Consider the following 24106-nt stretch of genomic DNA (forward strand, 5'->3'; position numbering starts at 1 on the left):
CCTGGCTTCTCTTTAACAGGCAGCGGCTTGGTACACTTCTTCACCACACAAACTGACCAATGATTGCACACTTTTTGCAATTCCAGGGGGATACTGTGAAATTTAAAGAAAGAATTGTCAGAAAGAATTTGTCTAACGCAACTCTTCTTTTTTTTTTTAACCTCCTAGGACCCGAGCTCTTCCAGGGCATGCATTTTTTATTTCTCTTTGCTATTTGGGCTGATTGGGACCTAATGAGTATACAAACCAAGAATTATCTTTTTACATGATGTAGTTTCTGAGAAAAATGATGTCCACATATGAGGACCGCAGTTTTAAATCAAGATAAAACACAATAAAGTCAGAATTGAGTAATCATGAACAAAACTCATTTTTTGGTGCCTGAACAGAGCAGCATTTTTCCTGAGTGCAAAAACAAAATGAGAAACAACAATTGTGCCCCTTTGAGCAATATGGCTCATTAGAAAGGCTGCTAACAGTTGCAGGAAGACGTATATCCTGAATTGTAGCCAGAATCCTGGCCTTGGCCCTGGGGATGGTAGTCAAAGACCTGGCTTTGGCCCTTGGGTTAGTAGTTGGCAATCTGGCCTTGGCCCTTGGGTTTGTAGCCAGAATCCTGGCCTTGGCTCTTGGATTGGTAGCCAGAAACCTGACCCTGGAAGCCAGAATCCTGGCTTTGGCCCTAAGGATGGTAGCCGGAAAATTGGCCCGGGTAGCCAGAATCCATAGCTTTGGCCCTTGGGTTGATAGCTGGCTATCTGGCCTTGGCCCTTGGGTTTGTAGCCAGAATCCATGGTCTTGGCCCTTGGGTTGGTAGCCCGAACCTGGCCCGGATAGCCAGAATCCTGTCCTTGGCCCCTAAGGATGGTAGCCGGAAAACTGGCCATAGCCCTGGCCCTTGGGTTGGTAATCAGAGACCTGGCCTTGGCCCTTGGGTTTGTAGCCAGAATCCTGGCCTTGGCCCTTGGGTTGGTAGCCAGAATCCTGGCCTTGGTAGCCAGAATCCTGGCCTTGGTAGCTGAAAACATGGCCCTGGTAGCCGGAAACCTGGCCTTGGCCCTTGGGTTGGTAGCCGGAAACCTGGCCTTGGCCCTTGGGTTGGTAGCTGGAAACCTGGCCTTGGCCCTGGCCCTTGGGTTGGTAGCTGGAAACCTGGCCCTGGTAGCCAGCAGCCTGGTCTTGGCCCTGGGGATAGTAGCCAGAAAACTGGCCTTAGCCCAGGCACTTGGGTTTGTAGCCAGAATCCTGGCCTTGGTCCTTGGGTTGTTAGCTGGAAACATGGCCCTGGTAGCAAGAGTCCTGGCCTTGGCATTAGGGATGGTAGCCAGATAACTGGCCTTGGCCCTGGGCCTTCGGTTGGTAGTCAGAGACCAGGCCTTGGGCCTTGGGTTAGTATCCGGAAACACGGCCCTGGTAGCCAGAATCCTGGCCTTGGCCCTGGGGATCATAGCTGGAAAACTGGCCTTGGCCAAGGCCCTTGGGTTGGTAGTCAGAGACTTGGCCTTGGCCATTCGGTTGGTAGCCGGAAACCTGGCCCTGGTAGCCGGAAACCTGGCCTTGGCCCTGGCCCCGGCCCTTGGGTAAGGAGCCGGAAAACTGGCACTGGGGTTGAAATTTACTGAAATGTACTCATTGTAACTGTAAATGAGGGCAACCTAAGTGTCTCTTGAGTGAAAAGTGAAAGGTTATTGATTGATTGATTGATTGAAAACATATAAAAATGTTCCACAGAACTAAGTCCCGCTGTCCACATACAAGGATTTTTCAATAAAACTAACAGAATGAAGTCCTCCCGTCCACATATGTGTACATCATTTTTAGCAGCATGGTAAATTGTTACAATTACTAGCTTTTGTAAATGTTTTACTTCCATAACAAACATTGAACACTTTTATACATATTCTGAACAAGAATCAGCCATGAAATTTGATTAGATTTTTTTCTTGGTCGAAGTTTGGATCAGGATTTTCCATTTTGGGTGTGATGAACTTTTGGGTGTGTTGTCGGCCATCTTGAATCTAAAGTATAATGTATTATACTCTTCTGCCACCACTAAGTGGCAGTATAATGTCCTTGTATGTGGACCCCAGGCCCTTTTTAGAGCAACATTTTGCATTGTGGTCTAGACAGCCCAAAAAGTTGATGTCCACACAGGTGGACGCCAGGTCCTAGGAGGTTAAATACAGAATTTGCCATATGACAGGGATATGATATAATATTTTTATTAAAGTGACAACAATACCCTGACTAAGAGGGTAAGCACAGCTTCCCTTGGCTTACAGGAGAAACTGGCACTTGTTGGCACTGAACTTAAACCAAAAATAAGCCGGTCAGAATTAAGTTTTCTGTCTGCCGATTCGGCTCTGATTCCCTCCCAAAGCCCGGTAAAGCTATTAATGAAAGATAATTGATGCACATAATATTTCATAGATTAAAGCCCGGAGTGTCAATTTGAATTGGTTAATCATAATACCCTTTGTTATATATAGCTGACAGGAGTGGATTCCAGCTATGTGTCTTGTCTGCTGTCGTACAACATTTTTATTTCCTCTCCCGTGCAACCCGCCTGTTAGCTGGAACAAGTCCTGCTGGTCTCCTCTGACTTGTGTCATCAATAAAGCATTGTCACCCTCTGGAAAGCTGCCGATACACAGGGGGTTTTGTCCATTGTAGCAGCCGCTAATAGTGACACGTGTGTGTGTGCAGAAAGTGCAAGGTTTTTGAGAAAGATCTGGGTAATTGTTCATTTAGCTTTTTGATAATGTGGACAGTTACTGCAGATACTAAACTTTTCATATTTTGCACATTTTTAATATTAATACATCTCATAAAGAATACATATTATTTATAAGACATTGTGTTGATGGTCTCCTATGTCCCAGTTAAAGTAGATGAACACAATTGAGTCCTGTGTATATGCTGCCATCTCACTTATTTGTTACTTGGTATTTTTATTTTAAGATTATTTTTGCAGTTTTGTGGTTAACGTTCATCCTCTTGGTCTGTATTGTAATATGCAGTATGCCTGGCAGTGATGGCCATGAATATGAATGAGAGAAAACGGACAAGAGGAAGAATTGAGCACAATGTGGAGGAGGCTAGGACAGCGCTGTCTATGGTATCATTCATCAGTATTGCCGTCACGGTTTCCATAGATTGACTAATGAGTTCTGTACATCGTGATCCTGTATGTGTGCTTGGGTGAGAAGAAGCAGAAAATATCCTTTAATCTTATTAAGGCGACATAATGCAGGTGAATGGGGTAAACATTATAACATACAGATATCATGAAACGTTGCCAGTTGATTAGACTAATAACATTAAAACTGTTATTTTTTGTATTAATTTTTCTTCCAGAAATGTTTGAATATATATGTAAATATGGCAATATCTACGTAATTATGCTTAAATGAGCATCTACAGTATTCGGGGGGAAAAAACGGAGATGTAGGATAAAGTTAATAATCTTTACTTCATTTTTAAAACATATTAATAACATAGTTCTAAGAATGATTATGAAAATGTAGTTGATGTGCTTTAGAAGTTAAGATTTTTGAGTGTTGAAACACACCAATGTTGAGATAATGTCAAATTGCATTTTGGACCTTTTATTTATACTAATATGAAAGAATACATTGTATGGAAGAAAACAGCCAACAATCTCAAACATTGACCAGTGCTTGAAAAAAATGTTTTTGTCTGCACTCAGTTAGCAGCGGATGTTACTGCCTGTTTTGGTCGTTTCCACCATCCAGCAACAGGGCATGCACACAGCCAATATCCTACACTGTAGTCTAGTCTGGAAAAGGCCAAACCAGGACTAGATTGGGAGGAACTTTTTGGAGGAACTTCATTTGCACCAAAAGCATGTGATGCCAGGCAGAGGAAATAACCTTTTTTTTCCCTGCCCTTCACCAATCACCCCCACACACCTGGCCACCTCTTTGGTCCCTGGGTCGCTGAGGGAGATTTAGCCACAGGGCTGTCACTTACAGGTTACACACACACACACACACACACAGCCTCTTCTGTCACTCACACTCGGCTAGTGCGTGCAATGCAAGTCTGATGTAGTGGGCAGACAGCCAATCGATACGGAGCACAATAAACAAATGTAGTGCAGAAGTGTGCTCATTCCTCAAAATGTCAGCGGCTTCACAAACTAAATAAAAGTTTGCAGCTCCAAATTTGATGGAGCACTATTGATATTTTAAAATGTTCAAAAAGATCTTTAATATGTCTTACCCTTATAACTTCTTGACTTCATTGCTATACAGTCTACACAGATAGAGGAAGGGGAACGACGTTTGAAAAGGAGAAGATAAGAGGAAAAACCAAATTGGGGATGATTCCCTGCGACAACTTGACAGCCGATCTTAAGACGGTTATCATCGGAATATGGTGTCCCTTTTTTATCTTAGAACATGCTGTGCCTCTTGCCTTTCTAGCAGTAATAGAATATTCTGTCCCAAGACTCAGCCTCTTCACGCACGGACAGGTATTTTATAGTCTTTGACTCGCTGCACTTCACAGACTCTCCTACCGATGCCATTGTGCTCCTGCCACTAACCAGCTCTCATAGAGGCTCGGGAGATTTCTCTTCCTGGAGCCCCCCCCCCCCTGGTTCCCTGTCATGCGTCTGCCACACATCCCCCTCCCCAGTCCCCCTCTACTCGCACTCTCTCCAATGGTAATGATTGGAAGACTTCACAGAGAAATATCTGTCCGATTTTTTATTTTATTGAAGCAGTGGCTCTATGATTCTCTCTGCCATTGATCTTGTCTCGTGTCCTCTGGTGAACCCATCACTCCAAATTACAACCTTCTTTCTTTTTCTCCTCCCCCCCTCCTTCCATCTCTCTTTCAATTCCAATCCCTCGTCCCCCCCCTTTTCATCGATGGATCATCCGTGTTGTCACAGTAGCAGTGGTCATGCTGTGACACATAACGTTGTTCCAGTCATGACAAACAGTTGTTAAATAGTAATCCATCATTTTTAATCTAGCCAACAATGGCCTCAGCTCCATAGAAGGACTACAGCGCTAAAATTTTTTTCCTAGTCTCTCCCCGTAGTGTTAACTGCAGGGATTAGCTGGTGTCCTTCAAACACACTCACTTATGAATACAAGATCTGGGCCATTGTTTGGATTTGGCTTCGGCGTGCACTTCTGCAGTCAATTAGCTGGGTAAATAAAAGGCCTTGCCCCATTTTGGAAGCATCCCTTGTCTGACATGAAAGAGGCATCAGTCCCACAGGACACCAGCAGCCTTGGCTCGCATCCCTGGTCTCCTACTGATCACCACATGAAGGGGGAGGTTTTTTTTTAATATATATATTTTTTTCTATTTAGTTTTTTATCTCGAACAATCAGAAGAAAAAAAAATTATATGTTCCGAAAAGTAGCAAGCAGAAGTATAATGCTTTTCCTGCCCTTACTTTACAATATCATACTATTTTAGATTATAATCCAATTGTATATACTGTAGACAGGCACCTAGACACAAATACAGGTGGTAGATATAATACAAATAAATACATAAAGGTATACATTCAGGTCATACATCCACATACAATAACACAATGTGTCCTAGCTTTCTGTTTTGGTCTTATTTTGTTTTTACTAAATATAATTAAGGCGTTGTTTGTTTTCATTGTTTAGTCCATTCCACAAGGTCAGGTGCATTAGGGGAAATGTAGTTGTGTGCATGTGAACCCAACTTTGTTTGTGTTTCATGTGTTCATAGGTTTTGGAAAGAGGAGTTCAGAGTGCTGCTCCGGTGATTGAGAGTTTAGTTGTTGGTGTTTGCCACGCGCAGGTTTTATCTGTTATTTGTCGACTAGTCCCAGACAGCAAAGCAGATATCTACAGAGAGAAGTGTGTGTGTGTGTGTGTGTGTGTGTGTGTGTGTGTGTGTGTGTGTGTGTGTGTGTGTGTGTGTGTGTGTGTGTGTGTGTGTGTGTGTGTGTGTGTGTGTGTGTGTGTGAGTGAGTGCGAGCGTTTGCAGTGTCAGTCTCTCACTCCAGCCCACAGGGGGCAGACTAATGCCCTTATCAGGAGCTGACACGCTGCCACCACATTACTCCCTCTTGCCCCATCGGCCTCTCTCTCTCTCTCTCTCTCTCTCTCTCTCTCTCTCTCTCTCTCTCTCTCTCTCTCTCTCTCTCTCTCCTCTTCTATTATGTCCTCCTCTGCTTTATGTCTCTTTCAATTCAATTCATTCAAAAACCTTGATCAGCACAGCTTTTGTAGAAAACAGTACTGCCAAAGCATTACAGATATTACACATATTAACACATGAGAACAATCAGAACAACCCCCCCCCCCCCGTCCCTATATCTCAGAATTTTAAACAATATCAATATGTATATTATAAATTATAAATATATAAACAATAAAGTAGCCTACATAAAATTGTACCTTACAGCTAACACATTTATGATACAATCAAATGATGGTAATACAAATGATAAGAAAAAATAATAATAACATACCAGAGATATCTTGATTGATCTAAAGAAAAGCTACATAGTATAGGAAAACTAATCATCGTAAAAAAATACCAACATCTCTCTCTGTGTGTGTCTCTATTCCCCACACACACGGGCAGATACAACTTTACTTTGAGATAGCAGGGCCCAGGGTACCCGCATGACGGAGTGGTTTAGTCTAAACCGGTGGAGGTTATTAGCATGATGGCTAACATCCAGGGGGGGTTAATATACCTCACGTGGCTCATCACTGCTGCTCGGCCACCAGCCCTTTAGACCAGGGACATGCCAGGGCTCCACGCTGCGCTCTAGCTGCCTTGGCTGGCGTTTGACATATAAGCAGCTTAGCAGGCCAATGAATAGCTTCACACGTTGGGAGCTGTGAGCTGCTAGCTAGCCGGTCTCATTTACAGAAAATGGTCTGGAAAAAAAACATTGCAGCAGTGTGCATAGGAGCGTTTCCCCCATTTAGTAGTTTCATCAGTGTGAATCAAGCTACACACAACGCTGTCAGCGAGCCTAAAACAATCTCAAACACGGGTCCCCTGCTTCTCCTACTAGTCATGCAAGCAGGAGGGGTCCCCTTAAAAGCACTATAGTTTTAATCACTGCAGCTTCTGCATTTTCAACCTCCTCCCTTCCCCCTAGAATCTTGCCACTTCTGTATATTCTGGCTGGTTGCGGCAGTTGAAGTTTAGAAGATCTCCGCGGGCTGCTGTGTGTAGCCTCTGTGCCAGCTGCTCCAGCGCTATAACGTTGGAATGAATATGCCATTGTTATTCTACCTCTGGCTCCCATAGCATTTAGTGCAGTGAGTGTTGTGACTTAGAAAATTGGAGAAAAAAAAGAGAGGGAGAGGAAGGGGTGGGGGTTGGGGTATGGATTAAATTGATGGAGGAAAGAGAACGTGAGGTAGAAGAAAAATACAGAATGGAGGGAAAGAGAGAGAGCAAAAAAGTGAATGAATTGGATAAAGAAAGAAAGACAGAGAGAGAACATAATATTTTGCTTCTTACGCCTGCAGCGTGTAGCAATCCCACATCTAATCTGCATATTAAACCGGCCCTGTGGCTGCCTGCTCCTCTCAGAGAGGAGAGAGGAGAGGTCAACTATCATTGTTTCTGTTGGATTAAACAGAGCACTACTTCTCAAAACAAAGGCATCGGATGATAAGTCACACTATCTTTTTATTTTTTTGGCCCTGAGATTGTGTGTTTGTGTGTGCGAGCCGAGTGTGCTCTCATATGTGTGAGCAATTTTTTTTTCGCAACAGCCTGTTACATTTCACATTGACCGGCTTTTGTCTTTGCCCCTGGACACATTCCCGCATTAATGATACACACATGAATTAATCACGCAGGCAGGGCAAAAAGCAGCATACTTTATGATAATTTAGAGTGAGGGAGAGAGAGACACACACACAGAGAGGGAGAGAGAGACGCCATTGGGTCATGATATTTCTACCAGGGCTTGTTTTCTCACTGCAAGCATCCATGATAATTAGGAGATCGGCAATGGGTTTTTTTGTGCAACAGACATGCATCACTGAGCAGTCACAAGGAGAAGTTCCGCCAGAGAAAACTAACGCTGAATATATATATATATATATATATATATATATATATATATATATATATATATATATATATATACATGTGGCTGCTGCCAGCGGCAAACCCGGAGGGCCAAGTGAAGGACCTATCAAGCTAAACAACACAGGTATACATCAAGGAGTGTAGTCATGCCAGTGTGCAATTTGTACGTGATTGAAAATAAAGCCAATGGGCTGTTTGTGGATATCCTGCTGATTCTGTGATGGAAGTGCTTCCCACAGAGCTGCAGGAAGCTATTCACTCACTACTATAGAAATGCAATGAGCCCTTTTCAACCGCATTACCTTGTATTTTGACACACGAGAAAGTCGGTTAGTTGGTAAATAATGCATAGCACGCTCTCACTTTAGAATACATGTTTTTGAAAAACATTCCCCAGTTGAGCCATGATGTTAACCATTCGATTGTAAGAAGGTCATAGTGCTCTACACACAGAGTTCTATACTGAATAATCCACAAGCCATTACACATAGAGACAGTGCATGAAATAGGCCACGCCCATGGCCACGCCCCTCGTGGGGGAAAACATTGAACAGCGTTCCATTCACTTTGTATTGAAGGAGACCTGTCTTCTGTAAACACACGTAATTAAAACTTAATCAAACATCCATTTAACAAAAAAAACGTTACTTTCTTGAAAGCCATGACTCTTGTCTCTCTATGCGAGCTGTTTTTGTGAAAAATAATTGAGCAATTTTCAATATTGAGGTGTTTTTGTCCGGTCGGACCCATCGTGGGGGAAACCGTTGAACACCGTTACATTCACTTTGTATTGAAGGAGACCCGTCTTCTGCAAACAAACTTAATTAAAACTTATTCAAACATCCATTTTACAAAAAAACTTTACTTTACTTAAAGCCACGACTCTTGTCTGTCCATACGAGCTGTTTTGTGAAAAATAATTGAGTAATTTTCAATATTGAGGTGTTTTTTCCCGTCCGTGAGGGTTAGCCTACAGCAGAAGGCTAGCATTAGCCTAGCATACAGCATACATTAGTTAAGAGTTTTGTCTCGATATTGAAAATTACTCAATACTTTTTCACAAAAACAGCTCGTATAGACAGACAAGAGTCATGGCTTTAAAGAAAGTAACGTGTATTTGTGAAAGGCATGTCGTATTACGTTTTTATTAAGTTTGTTTGCCGAATACGGGTGTCATTCAATATAAAGTGGATGGAGCGCTGTGTATTGTTTTCCCCCACGATGGGCGTGGCCTCAGATTATGACGCGTTATGCACTGTCTCTATGTAAATTTTTGACTGTTGTGATGTTCTTGATTAAAGCTTTAGTGCATAACTTTTTTACTAAAAATTGAATGATGGTTACATTCAAGCCATTGCCAAACGAGTTGACACAAAGTTGATTCAGCCAATCAGCTCCCCAAAACTCCCCTTCTGTATTTCTCAGTATGGCAGCGTTTACAGACTGGTGTCATCCCCTTATAATAGAAAAAAATCCCAAGAAGCGACCCCAGAAATGTTGCAGTTGTTGATTCTATACTGCTAACAAAAAACCTGGACGTACAGCAGAAGGTAAAAAAAATCCATAAGCAATCACCGAAGGCTTACGTCATGAAGATGTGCCGACAGTGGTGTTGTAATTATTTAGAATTCCTAATGGGGGCAACAGAAGTTATGAACCGCTTTTAAATGAGACATATTGGATTGACTAACTACTACCTTGCTTGTGTAAGGGACTGCGTGGGATGAATAGCAGCACTTAACACTGCAAAGCAACTAAATAGGATGATGGGAAAGAACAATCACGTCATTGATTTTCTAACTGAGTCTAGTCCAGTATTTGAATTCAATTTGCGATGCACAAAAAAAATCAATTTCCTGCAGTAAAAAATTGTAAAAATGTGTAGTGAATGTTCAATTGTGTTGTGCGAAACATGGTAGAAAATCAGGGCAGTGCTCACCACACTATGGCTCACACATTTCCTCTCTACTGGGGATAGCGTTGTCGCACCGTGCAAAGTCCAACTTTAAAGGCTTTTGTTGTGAAAAACTTCTGCACAGGAACAAGTATATCCTGTGTGTAGTCATCATTTGCAGAACCACAAGAGTTAGCTTGTGAGGAAATGTAGTAATTGGAATATTTTAGCTTTTTGGTGAAAATGGTCTCGAATATATGACCAAAACTGTGTTTATTCTATAGTCATTCAAATATTTCTTCCTGTGCTAAAGGAATAGTTCAACATTACGCTTATTTTGTTGCTTGTTGGTGAAGTTAGCTTCAAGTTGGATATAAGGGGTATATAAGTTGACACTCACCAGATGGTGTTTACATAGAAAATTCATTCTGAGCCAAAAAAACTTGTACAGAGAAAAGTTTGGTAATGCATTCAAACCTGAGCAAAACTCTGGCCGGATGGCAGCGCTAGATGAATCATTGTGTTGAGCCCAACAGCATGTGGCTGGAACCTTATTGTTCACCAGATGAATGGATAGGGTGGATCTTGGGATATACTTTGAGAAAGCCGGATCCATCTCAGAGAGCATCCAGTCTGCCTTCTAATCACCACGGGTCAGAGGAGGACTCATAGATATTCTGGGTGGAAATAGTCAGCCCACTGCCAAGATCTGCTAAGCACCAAAGAAAAAAAAATAGCCAATGGGCTCAGTAGTAGAAGGCAAATCACTGCTGACTTAAAACGAGGCTCTACCTGTAAAAAGGCCTGCCATTCAAGTAATGCATTAGGTAGAACACTACGCAAACTGACAGCTACCTTGTTTGTAGTCGGAGTGTGTAGGGTGGGCTTCAGAGAGATTACTGAAGCTCACTGTGTGTGTAATGAAGCCCCGAGTCAATAAGAGATGCAGGCTTAAGGCCAAAAGGCTGAGCCTGGCGCATCAAAGGTGCAGCATTTGTGCCAGTCAGTGTGTGTGTGTGTGTGTGTGTGTGTGTGTGTGTGTGTGTGTGTGTGTGTGTGTGTGTGTGTGTGTGTGTGTGTGTGTGTGTGTGTGTGCGTGCTTGTGCTTGCTGTGATTTTTTGATTGACAGCCCCTGGGTCCCTGGGCCCACTCTGCCTCTCCCAGTGAAAAGGGACAGAGAGTTAGTTATGGGTGTCTTGTTAAAGGTCTGTCAGGTTGACAACATCAGCGTGATCATGGGAAATGTGACACGCGTGTCCCTTTAACTGGTGGAGATGGCCACTTGCTGGCAGCCGGCCTGTCAGCCTCCATCGGGATGCCTGGGCAAGCTGACAGGAGGAGTGGAGCCTTGCCACTGTGTGGAGGAATAAATTGCATTTACTCGAGGTGAATGCCCAACACACAAGCTCACAAATATGGATGGAAGCATTTGTCTCTGTTGGGAGGTGGAGGGGGCTCTGATGGGAGGGGGAGAGATAGTGAACCGGGGCCCATGCAGGTTGTTGCACCTTTAAATCTTTAAACACACTGACCGAAAGATGAATAAGTGGAGTGATGGTGGCAGGATCTGTTCAGCTTGGCAGTCCAATTGAAAGTGCCTGTGTGGAGAGTGAGGAGAGGGAGAGGGAGAGGGAGAGGGGGTCAGTTGCTGTTATAGGGATTGGACAACAGAGCCTGTAAATGTTTGCACCTGGGAACTATTATCACCTGCAGCTCTCCAACAGACTGGTGGTCAGCAGACCTGTTTCTAAAGAAGCACTCACGTAGTACTTTTGGATAAATGCGGAAGGGAAAAATCTGACATGGCAAGCTAGCAAAGCCAACTATCTGTGATAAAGACTGTATTGGGTTGCCTCAGGCTCAGTTACTGTGATGACTGTTTGTGGAGAAAGATGTGTATGTTTGGGTGGAAGCTGAAGCATACTGTATAAGCTAAGTTGGAACTACAAGGTGAGGTTTAGTTAGCCTTGCTAAATACAGTTGAGTTATATTAATGTAATGGAGTTAAATCAGTGTAATGATAATCTATGTTGGTGTTAATCAACACATTTAATTAATGCAAATGAGAACATATTATGATGAATTTACTTCCCATAGTTTTTGTTAGTGAAGTGAGTTAGTCCCATTTTAATAATAATGTTTCAGTTTATCTAACACATCTGAGTTTCGTGGAAATTGTTGACACAACTGTATGAAGAAAAATGCGACAAGTTTTTTTCTTTTTAGAATTGTACAGAATAGCAATCTATAGCAGTTTGGTGCCTGGTTTCCATCTTTTCAGTCGCCAGAACATTGGTTTCCTCCCATCTGATCCCATTTCCCTGGTTTCTACTAAAAGCAGACTGCAGAGCCTCAATGGCTTGTATTTGCGATGGCGTGTTTGCTGTAAAGCCTCTATTGATAGGGCCTCCTTGTGTTTGTTTGATGTTCTAAACAGTGCGACGTAATCTGCAGACGCTCCGTGCCGATCCAAAAGCCCTCAGCCTTTCACAGAGCTTTCTAGTCCAAAGCATTTCAATTGCTTTCTTCTATAATTGAGTTTGTCTGCTGCCTCTGTGATTGCTTTGGATCTCTCTTTTGCTATCAAACAAGGCAATTACTATGCCGAGCCCGCATACTTTCACCAAAAAAAAGAAGGAAAAAATTGTTTATTCGCTAAAAAATTTGCATGCAACTATTGCAACAAAAAAAAAATCTCCTCGAAGATCTCTGCGCGCTTGCAAATTTCTCGACTTCCCCACCATACATGTGTAGTCGGGGAACTAACAGGTTTAAAAAAAAAAAAGAAGACAGCTATCAATAATGAATTAATGCGGGTTAATACGTTAACAAACTTATAGTGGTTGGTAATTAGATGATCCACAGTGTCTGATTCAGACTTAATTACTAAGCCACTGTCTGTTCTTTGGCGCTTCAATGAATAATTAATAACAAGAAGCATGAATTATTTCTGCTTACCAAAGATGCTACCAGCAACACACGCCCGTCCCCGTTCATGGTGCTATCGTGTATCGATTGATGATAAGTGTTTGATAGGGTGAAAATAAAAGGCCGATAGGGAAACAACACTTGTACTAAAAGGCACTGCACTTCACAGATGTGCGTGTCATCGATACCCGGCCGTGTTTTGATGGCAGCATAATCAGTTCATACTCCTGACTGTCATTTTTTTTTAAATATACAGTATATACTGTAGGTTGCAGAATCATATCCGCTGCGAGACACACACTCAAACACATTCACTCACAAGATCAGCATGGTGCACTGTGCTATTTCACAGTGCCGAGATTGAGTGAGCGGGTTTATTCTCCTCCCCTTGGTGCACATGGGCAACCTCGGTGTCTTCACCAAAGTTGTGTGTGTGTGTGTGTGTGTGTGTGTGTGTGTGTGAGTGTGTCTGTGTGTGCCTGTGTGTGTGTGTCTGCGAGTGGGGTGAGTGTGAATTTCCCATCTGCAGACATTCTGATTTATCCGCTCTATATTTGCATATATGCGCACAATGTGATTAACTGCCAAGCCTTATCTTTTTTCGCCTAGCTCCTTCACCGCACGCATGCATGCATGCATGCACACACACGCACCCACACACGTAGCCACACGAGCTCGCTGCACACATTCACACGTCTGCATACAAACAGCATTGTGCGTTCTCAAGGAGAAATGATGAAAGGGAACGCTAAGCCACACAGCCAGCTAAAAGGCTCTTTGAAAGCGTGTGATCTTCAGCTTCATTTAGCCTTCATTTAGGACTGTTAGCAGTTAGCGAACCCCCTCCAGGCTTCCCCCAGCTAATTCGGTTGACTTTATTTATGGCCAGTGGTCCCTCACTAGGGCCAGTTGTGTAGGTGAAACTGTCCATCCGTCTACATTTACGTGTCAGTCACATACAGTTACTCTGTACAGTTGTGCCATGGGCCATAATCAGCTTCGGCTAGCATCATTTAGATGCTGTAATAATATGTCAGCCCATATCATTAACACACTGAGCCTGGGGATATGGGAGTGCAGATTGAATGACTCCCCGGGCTGCTGGTAGTGTGTGTGTGTGTGTGTGTGTGTGTGTGTGTGTGTGTGTGTGTGTGTGTGTGTGTGTGTGTGTGTGTGTGTGTGTGTGTGTGTGTGTGTGTGTGTGTGTGTGTGTGTGTGTGTGTGTGTGTGTGTGTGTGTGTGTGTGTGTGTGTGTGTGTGTGTGAGTGTGTGAACGTTTCTGGGGCTTCCAAACAAGCACATATTATGCTTTCTCCTCCAAAATCAGATCATTTCAAACGGTTACCTTTGCACGAAATGTGCTGATTTTGTACTTAAGTGTTTGTTTTCACGGGCTGACAGACAACGGTGTGTTTGTTTTCGGTACTGTTTTACCATTCCTCTTGCTTCCATCCATGGAGGCAGTGCGTTTGGCAGATTCTGCTGTCAACATTTGAAGGGTAGAGAATACTGTACTACAAGGGAAACTTGAACAACACCAGAAGGCTGACTTCCTGTACTCTTGAGGGCTCAGGTGTTAGCAGTCAGTACGCACCACACACACACAAGTACGTGCACGCACAAACACACACACACACACACACACACACACACACAGGCACACACACAGGCAAACACACACAGACCAAATCCTAATGTTACTGTGTGCCAACACTGCTGTCTACTCTTACGTCTAAAAAAGATACATAATCCACACTGTCCTTGTGTTATATTTGAATTTCTCACCTCGCATTTCAAATATCCTCACCTGTCTCTCTCTCAGCTTGGAATAGCATTGCTGGATCCTCTTCAAATAGCTGTAATCAACACTGTAGACCCCCCTTCCAGTGCATTGATTAGATTGCATTGTATTGCATTTCCACAGCCGATATAATTGCTCGTTTTCTTTTTTGACAAAGACAGTGAAGAAAAGAGATTATATGATTGAGAGTGATTTGCCTGTGATTGTTAATTGAGACAATTCCTCATCATGTCCCTTTGTGTCGTGGCCACCTCCCTCCTCGTCCACAGCGATGTTGGCACTTGTCTCTCTATCTGACTGTCTGTCTGTCTGTCTGTCTTTCTGTCTGTCTGTCTGTCTGTCTGTCTGTCTGTCTGTCTGTCTGTCTGTCTGTCTGTCTGTCTGTCTGTCTGTCTGTCTGTCTGTCTGTCTGTCTGTCTGTCTGTCTGTCTGCCTGTCTTCCTGTCACATTCTGGCTGCATTTTCTTCCTAAATCCAAAGCCGACTGTGAAAAGCTTCACTTTATCATCTTCTCCTCCACTCCCCTCCCTCTGTGTTGCCAAGGTCAATGCAACTCGCTCTAATTCACTTTCTCTTTGATGATAAAAATCCAGTCCCGACTTTTTTAGCCAAATGTCCATCCCCCCCTCTGGAGTAAACTGTAGATTTATCTCAATTATTTTCCCTTCCACTGTGCTGTGTGTCTGCCAGCTTCTAAACATGAGTATCGGAGTGCCAGGTTCCACCAAGGGAGATGCACGGTAAATCTTTTGATGTCTTGTGAGTATCCATCGGCTATACGAAGCGGGGCTGTAAATCCCCCAAACGCAGCATGCAGTTTAAGCCTCAGCAGCAGGAAAATCCAGCCCCTTGACAAGTGGAATGTGGACTAATCGTCCGCCCTTTTCAATAAACACAGAGAAAATACACTTAAAAAAAACACAAACTGACGTAAGTCCTGTGTGCCAATGCCGAGCAATAATAGCAAATCGTCCTTCATTGTTGTTCTGGTGTTAGGATTAATAAGTCAGCACGGTACAAATATGTATTGTCGATGATAGAATGGCAGCTGTTTTAGGAGCTGCTTATGGCAGCTTAAGGCGAGACACTACAGGTGATAACAAAAAATGTACTTAGAGATATCATCAGGAAACTTTTCCAGTTGATTACTCACAATGAAACAATTGTTTTTGTATTATAATTGTTGCATAAATGTTTGAATAAATACGCACATTTGGCAGTACCTGACTAATTATGAATACATTTGCATCTACTTGAAATTTAATTCAGAGTAAAAATCTCTGAACAGGCATTAACATTTTTTTTTTTTTTTGTAATGTTTTTAAGAAGAAAATGTATGATAAATCAGACAATTGACAACATATGAACAAATCATACAGCAATAACCTTCGGAATACTGTTCGGAAATATTATGGAAAGTTTAGTTGATGTAAGTACTTTTGAAGTTGAAAATTTGAGATAATGGATGTTAAAGATGGTTGTATAGGAGAAATACACAGATACAACAGACAAGGTTTAGTAACATAGCACCTAAATGTAGATTTTGGAACTTCATTATACTAGTATGAAAGAAGACATCTTAAGGAAGTAAAATGGCCAAACATCTCAAAATTGACCTGTGCTTAAAAAAACACAATGTTTTGTGCCTATATAGTGTATGGCTTTAACACATTCGGATCCTGTGCTTCCATATACTGAGGGTGTCTGAAAAGGCTCAAACAAGGCAAGAAAGGAAGAACAAAGCACCAAAGGAAAGAAGAAGGAGAAGAAGTAGAAAGGAGAATATCCAGGAACGGAGAGAGAGAGAGAGAGATAATAGAAATCAGTATTGAGAGAGATGGAGAGAAAGAGAGAGAGAGAGAGAGAGAGAGAGAGAGAGAGAGTCCTGGCTGCCTCTTTGTGTCCTTGTGCAGGATTTATGAGCTCCAAGATCAGGGACAGGTTTAGGGTGCTGGGAGGGGCAATGGGCTGGAAGTGAAAAGGAAAGTATATAGGAAGTAACCGTGGTGGATGGCGTTAGAACTGGGAGAATGTGCAGGAGTTTCAGACCTGAGTATATGTAGGCCCGGGCTGCACTGTGGGGTTTGAGACATTCCTTCTGCATAATGCCATGTGACACCTGGAGAAATGGCCAGGCTGAAAGGTAGACGAAGAAAAAAAGAGCTTAAAGGTGCAGTCAACGTCTGATGTCGAAACCACTTTTTGTCAAAGTCCGTGAATATCCCCTCACTCATGCAATGTATACACAGCCTAAGATATGTGAACTGGAATGTAAAGAAAGGGAATAAGGGGGCCTAACGTAGCGAGCAACATGACCATTTACAGAACCTAGGCTGCATGTTAACACTGGATTTTTTTTTTAAGCATGCGCACATGGACAAGGATTTTGACAAAAAGAGATTTTGACAACAAGCGTTCTCCAGAATCACTGACTCCACCTTTAACAGATGGAGTAAAAATAGCCCCAGACCTTATGTAAGGTTCAAGGGTGCGCTTATTTTATTAGCACTTATAACATTCGGGGGCAAGGTGGAGAGAACATATTGCAACGGAATCATAGCAGAAGGACAACTATAGAAAAAAATGAGGGGAGTAAAAAAAAGAGTGCTGGAGAAGATCAAGTTATGGAGAGAGAGAAACCTATAGGAGGAGCGGTGAGGTGTGTGTGTGTGTGTGTGTGTGTGTGTGTGTGTGTGTGTGTGTGTGTGTGTGTGTGTGTGTGTGTGTGTGTGTGTGTGTGTGTGTGTGTGTGTGTGTGTGTGTGTGTGTGTGTGTGTGTGTGTGTGTGTGTGTGTGTGTGTGTGTGTGTGTGTGTGTGTGTGTGTGTGGGTGGGGTAATCTGTCTGTGTCAGAGGGATGATGAAGGGGGCCAGGAGGGAGAGCTGTGCAGTTCACCTGTTGGCCTCTGGAGGAAACACAGTGACCCCTGGCCCTCATCCCTCTGCACCTCCACTCCACCTGCACCAGTCATGACTCGCAGGGTCGACCCAGGGCTGCTAGGGTTTGAGGACGTTTGTGAATCTAGTTGTTGGGTGGCAGTGCGTTTTCTTTTTTTGTTTGCCTGTGTGTGTGTGTGTGTGTGTTTATGTTCGTGTGCGTGTGTGTGTGTGGAGAGAGAAAGCTATTGACTGTCAAGGAGAATTGGACCTTAGTGCTGCCGTGGGGTAAAGGGGAATAGTGATATCTACCCTAGGCTCCATAAGGTGAGCACAGGAACATAATGCATTGTGACAGAGTTTGAAAGATGACTGACAGATACACTATAATATTTGTATTTATTTATTTGTGGGAGGAGACGACTGTATATGGGAGGAGTGGCTTTAGCTATACTGCAAAGTGATGGTGTCGCCCCCATTATACAATAGTATTATGATGTGCTGGCATTTCTGAATGGTTAGATCACCCATACATAAACAATAGCTTAACTGAGTATGTGACATGTGTTCAATAGTAGTGATGAATCCAGGGAAATTACCATCACACTCTGCATTTCTATTCAGCTCTGGGAAGTGTCTTTCCATCATGTTTTTTCTTATCTTTTTGTTTTGCTCAGTTTTTTTTTTTTTTTTTTTTTTCTGCATAATAATTGTTTGGTTGACTCTCACATCTCTCATCAAACTAGTTTCCTCACGCAGCAGGCAGTGGGTTGCAGTGAAAGCGCTCTGATAAACCCACAGTGTGAGGCCTGCCCAGCACCAAATGGCAAACTTTGAAAAAAAGTTAGGAACAAATTAGTGAGCACAGTGTTGCGTCTAGCGGCAGAACAGAGATAAAAATGAGAGTGAATGTTGCACTCACCTTCACCAGAAGCACGACTCCAAATGGGAGCTAATGTTGCGTCGTGTCAACATTTATGTCCGTCTATAGACAAATGCAAGCCATAAAACACATTGGCCATAACACTTTATATTGTGATAATGTGTGAATTTTGTGTTCTCCACTCACAAAGTGGCTAAGACTTCCATTCAGATGTTAAGACTGTAAGACTAACAAATAATGTTTGGATTGTAAACAAAAAAAATATGTGGATACATCATGAAAATGAAGTCATGAAAATAATAGTTAACCTGCGACCCTATTTTTGTCGTTACACCATGCTACAGTTTTATAGGTTCCTTTGGTTGCATATTTTATTGCACCGTTTAGTTTTGTGATTGATTAGGGCTTAGTTAGATATAAGTACATTTTCGTCCACATAAAATCCTTTGAGGCATGCTCCAGACCAAGCCATATAAACATGAACTTGACATGACTTAATGATAACCTATAAACGCAATGTATTTTTAAATGGCACAGTGAGCCGCACATGCATTGGAGCTGGCGGGTGTAGACACGCTGAAATATTGCTTATTGTCGCTGATGCTAAGCGAAAGCAATCAAGCGGAATTGGTGGCATACGGTATAACGGAGGTGCAGGGCCCCGAGATGTGGAATATTATTGCTGTGGTGTTGAGTCTAAAGGGGGGCTATTCTCTCTCTGTATGGAGATGAGACAAGGATGAAGGTCGCTCCTCATCCATAACAGATGATTCATAGTCTGCCCTGACCTTTAATACCTGGACTAGCCTATCTCTCTCTCTCTCTTTATCTCTCTCTCTCTCTAGCTCACTCTCTTTCTCTCTCTCCCGCTCTCTCTCACTCTAACCACTGTCTACTGCAGAGAGTTCAAGAATATGCTGTTTATAGTAACACACACACACACTTACAAAGCGTCTGTTCACATGTGCTGTGCGTGTGTGTTTATGTGTTTTTAATGTTTGCAGTTATGTTCGCCTGAAACGTTGTATCGCTGCAATCCAGCGAGTCAGGGCTTCGCTCCTAAACGACATCTCACAATCTCTATGTGACTCACCTGGTTAAGTACAGGTTTCATACTAAAAAATACAGGCAAGACAATATAGGCCTATATATGCACACACGCCGACATTCACATGGCTGTTTGATTCATGGGTGCGCATTAGAAAATGCACGTTTGCAAGCATGCCGAAATGTCAAAAGTTCACTGCGGCACCCTGCTCGCATCTAATGTGACAAATAAGTTCTTCCTGCGGTTGTATTGTTCTAATCCCTTTAGTGGGCTCTGGAATGGAAATATAATTACATTTCCGTGGTGCAGTGGCTTTGATAAGACAGCCACTTGCTGAGCTGAATGTCTAACTGAGTTGGATGCCTCTCTCCGAAGTCCCCTCTCTTCTCTCTCCTCTCTCTCCGCTCTACTTCTCCCCCCTTCACTCGCAGCTATCCATCTCCTCTCCTCTTCACTTCTTTCTCTCTCTCTTTCAAATGCTCTCCCTTTTTTTTTCCTTTTTTGCTCTCTCGACCACAATCGTTCCCTCAGTCATTTCCAAAAAAGCTCAATATGCCTCTCTCTCTCTCTCCCCCTCTCTCTATCTCTCTCTCTCTCTCCCGGCTAGGTATTGCGGTGGACAAAAGAGGTGTTGTCTACTTCGTTGATGGCACCACCATCCAGAAGATAAACGAGCGGGGTTTGCTCTCCACCGTGATTGGCTCAAACGGACTGATGTCGACGCAGCCGCTGAGCTGTGATGCTCGCATGGACATCAGCCAGGTAAGCTTGTAATAAAGCAGACCAGTTTGAAACAACCAAGAGCCTCATGTTTCACTTGGTAATGAAGGCTTCATTCTCACCATTCAAGTGTTGCTAAGACTCCAGCATGGCATTTGTGTCGTCTAATTAGAGTCATTTTACACAAAAGGGTGACGGTTCACAAATAAGCGTTTGTTTGTTGCTATCTTACTGTCAGTGTGTGTGTGTGTGTGTGTGTGTGTGTGTGTGTGTGTGTGTGTGTGTGTGTGTGTGTGTGTGTGTGTGTGTGTGTGTGTGTGTGTGTGTGTGTGTGTGTGTGTGTGTGTGTGTGTGTGTGTGTGTGTGTGTGTGTGTGTGTGTGAGAGAGAGATAGAGAGAGATAGAGAAAAAGACATACAAAAAGTGCAGTAGAGTCCAGGAAAGTAACCTACTGCACAGATTTGATCAGCTAACCTTCAGATCACACTGCTGACTTATATCAGGCCTATTAGAGCAGCAGATGAATTATAGATGAACTGCTCAGCTCTATAGTGAGGATCTCTGCCCACACAGGGACTGTGTGTGTGTGTGTGTGTGTGTGTGTGTGTGTGTGTGTGTGTGTGTGTTTGTGTTAGAGTGTATGTGAGTGTGAATATGCGTGTTCAGCCCAGGTTAATTCCCAGAGGTGCTCTTATGTGTCTTTAGGGGGCCCATGTTACCACCGGCCTACGCAGCCTGTCTGCCCCGGTCCGGTCACATTAAACTGCTGTGGCCTCAGTGTGGCGTCAGGGTTGATGGAAATGTCTGTAGTCATGGCCAGACACACAAAAGGAATGGTTTAGAGCAAAATGTGTTGGCTTTATGTGCTTTAGCATTTGTTTTAAAGTCGAACTGAAGTTTGAACTCACATCCTGAACAATGTTTAATGCCTAACTACACAGATACTGCACCAGAACCAATAGTATATTTTGAAACAAACAATGTAGCCTATGTCTCCTGGAGAATGCGATCATCGAGGTGACACACAAGTCGAAAACAAACAGCAAGAATATCTTTGAGCAATTAGCTGTAGCCAAGTTTGTTGCCTGTGTCTTAACTCCAGTGGGGCCAGTTGTGTGTTCAGCCCAACTTAACTTGTTAAAGTTATCGCCTGCTGCCACCACTGCAAGGTTCGCTATCATGAGCGGAAGATATTTACTTGATTTGTGTCTTCTCTGCTGGGCTTAGGACGGACAGAGCGAGGGCCGACCTGCTTGATGAATCTCTCTCTCCCTCTTAAAATGGGATTTTCACAGTGAACCCTCTTTCTCTGTAATTTGACACCGCCTATAATTGGACATGTCAGTGGCAATTTAACACGATCCATTTATTTACCAATCCATCTTTGGAGTCATCAATCACCTAATACCGCTCCCTAAGTCTCTCCATATCGCTCAACAGTTTGAGCGTTTGTTTGTGTAAAGATAGACAGTGATGTGGTGGGTGGCTGCTGCTGTGCGCTTCAGTGTGGGTTTGTCTGTCTTTGACCCCCGTAGTGTTAGCGGGCATGGTGTGCTATTTGAGCAGGCGGGCGATCATGGTTATTGGATGACATTTGGAACAGAGCCGAGGTGAGCCGGTGTGTGTGTGTGTGTGAGTCTTGAATAAACACAGGGAAGGCTCCCTGCACCGAAACTGACCTTTTGCGTGAGCGGGGAGGGATCAGGAAAGGCCTAATGCTATGTTATTAAGGGAGATATTATTTGTATCACCTGGAACTTAATTCCTGCAGGGGCCATACTCTCCCAGGCTTTCCCCTTTCTAATATTAGATAGAGATGTGTACATTAAAAATATATATTGTATGTGTGTGATTCTAAAGGTGCGTCTGGAGTGGCCAACAGACCTGGCTATCAACCCTCTGGACGACTCCCTCTACATCCTGGATAACAACATCGTCTTACAGGTAGAGAAACAGTCCTAAACACACGCACACATACACACACACACACACGCACAGACACAGACACACACACACACACACACACACACACACACGATCTCGGCGCACCTGTAATTTTGGTCAATTACGGTAATGCTTTTTTATCCTTCTTAAGCCTGTGGTAATATGCTCTCCCCATATTTCCTCTCTGCACTTCACTATCAAGTGAAGATGAAATCCCCTCAGAATAGGTTGTTTTCAGATATGTCATAATGATGACGCAGGATGACGCGCAAATTTCAAGTGGAGGGCAGGAAGTAAAAATTCTACGCTCATAACATATAAGATTTTTTTAAAAACAATAATGAAATATTTCTTACAAATTGCAGTGCTGTCATCCAGCTTTGAAAGCATAATAAGGCTGCTAACATTAAACTTTGAAAAGGAGTGCCTTGTTAAAAGGAAATAACATGCTATCAACAGTCTCTGCTTAAGTTGTCTCTAAAATGTCACTTGCCTATTCTCAAACACATGTTCTCCAACATTAAGGAATTGCCTGTTTGATTGTGTATCTCGCAACATCTTTATCAGTCATGAAATGAGGCAGGGGTATGGTTATCCAGTGGATCAAAACTTCTTTATTGTCAGTGGCTAATTTCTGTAACCAAATGTAATCACTGTTAGCAGTTGCAATTATTTCATTTCAATCTCTTTTTACTCTTTTAACTTACACATAAACACAGTCTTACTCCCAGTGCGTCAAAAGCAAACGGTTGGTCAGGGCCTATTGGCGTTTCTTACTGATGCAAAAGGTCTCATTATACAATTTTCAACATAAACACAAAAATCACAAGTAGTGCTGGATGAGCAGGTTAACGGGTGGTTTGATGGGAGTTATTTATACTTTTCTTTTGATTTTCCCTTTTACTATGCTTGTGAAAAATTTGAGAATTGTAGCTGTTCGTAATTGCGTATTAATGTCAAAACCTCTGCATAAAAGCTTTCATAAAAACCCTTTGAAACAAAAGGTATACATGGATTGTGAATTTTATTTATTTTCTATCATTTTTTTCAGGTATCAGAAGGTCTACAGGTGCGTATTGTGGCGGGCCGTCCCATCCATTGCCAGGTCCCAGGGATTGACCACCACCTGGTGAGATGGGCGGCAGTGCGGACCACTCTGGAGGCTGCCAAGGCCATCGCCCTGTCCCACCTGGGAACACTGTTCATCGCTGAGACGGATGAGAGGCGCATCAACCGCATACAACAGGTCAATATGTCACTATACTGCATCCTCCTCTGTGAATGGTTACAGGGCTAGAATCCATTTTACATTTCCAGCTAAACAAAAAAACACCAGCAAACCATCCGTCACTAATATGTCCTGCACGCTTGTGACATCACAAATCCCTTCTGTGTTTGAAGTGTTCCGTATCTGCCTCTTACATGTGGGCATACGGAACTCTTTATCTGCAAAATATCCCGAATCTAAAAGCCTACTTTTTTTGGTGTAAAAAAAAAAAGGGGAAAAGGGAAAAAGGGAAAAAGTCCATTAGCTGTATTAGGCACCAGCACAGCAGAGATATTGCCTGCTGGACTCAATCAATAGTCCCTTTGTGGTCCGCGGCTCCACGCTGAGTCCATTTGGAGGCAGAATGGAACATAAAATGCCTCAAATACTTTTTTTCTTGTTTTTGATGGATAATAGGAAGCCATGTTAGATATGACAAAGAAAATACTGTGTCCCTTCTTTCATTTGTCACACTTTCTCTTTTTTATTTTTTTTTTGTATTTCTGGGCACACTTTCACCTTGCATCTCAGGATCATTCTCACAAAGAAAGTCAAAATGAAACATACAAACAGAATGTCCTTGGGTCTGAGTAGGACGGGAGATTTAAATTCACGAAGGCTCTGTGCAACAAGTAGACGTCGTCTCTTGACAACGAATA

General features: G+C 42.9%; 1 protein-coding gene across 1 annotated transcript in view; it reads left to right on the forward strand.

The window, feature by feature from the left end:
* tenm1 (teneurin transmembrane protein 1) overlaps positions 1-24106 on the forward strand; it is a gene marked incomplete at both ends in the record, with an annotated part of 178892 nt that overhangs the window by 131465 nt on the left and 23321 nt on the right. Inside the window, 3 exons of the mRNA XM_080036099.1 lie at positions 20124-20278; positions 22097-22180; positions 23232-23426. Coding sequence (XP_079892225.1) covers positions 20124-20278; positions 22097-22180; positions 23232-23426 — 434 coding nt within the window. The remainder of the gene's footprint in view (positions 1-20123; positions 20279-22096; positions 22181-23231; positions 23427-24106) is intronic.

Source organism: Ammodytes marinus (assembly GCF_949987685.1).
Source record: "Ammodytes marinus genome assembly, chromosome: 10".
NCBI lineage: Eukaryota > Metazoa > Chordata > Actinopteri > Uranoscopiformes > Ammodytidae > Ammodytes > Ammodytes marinus.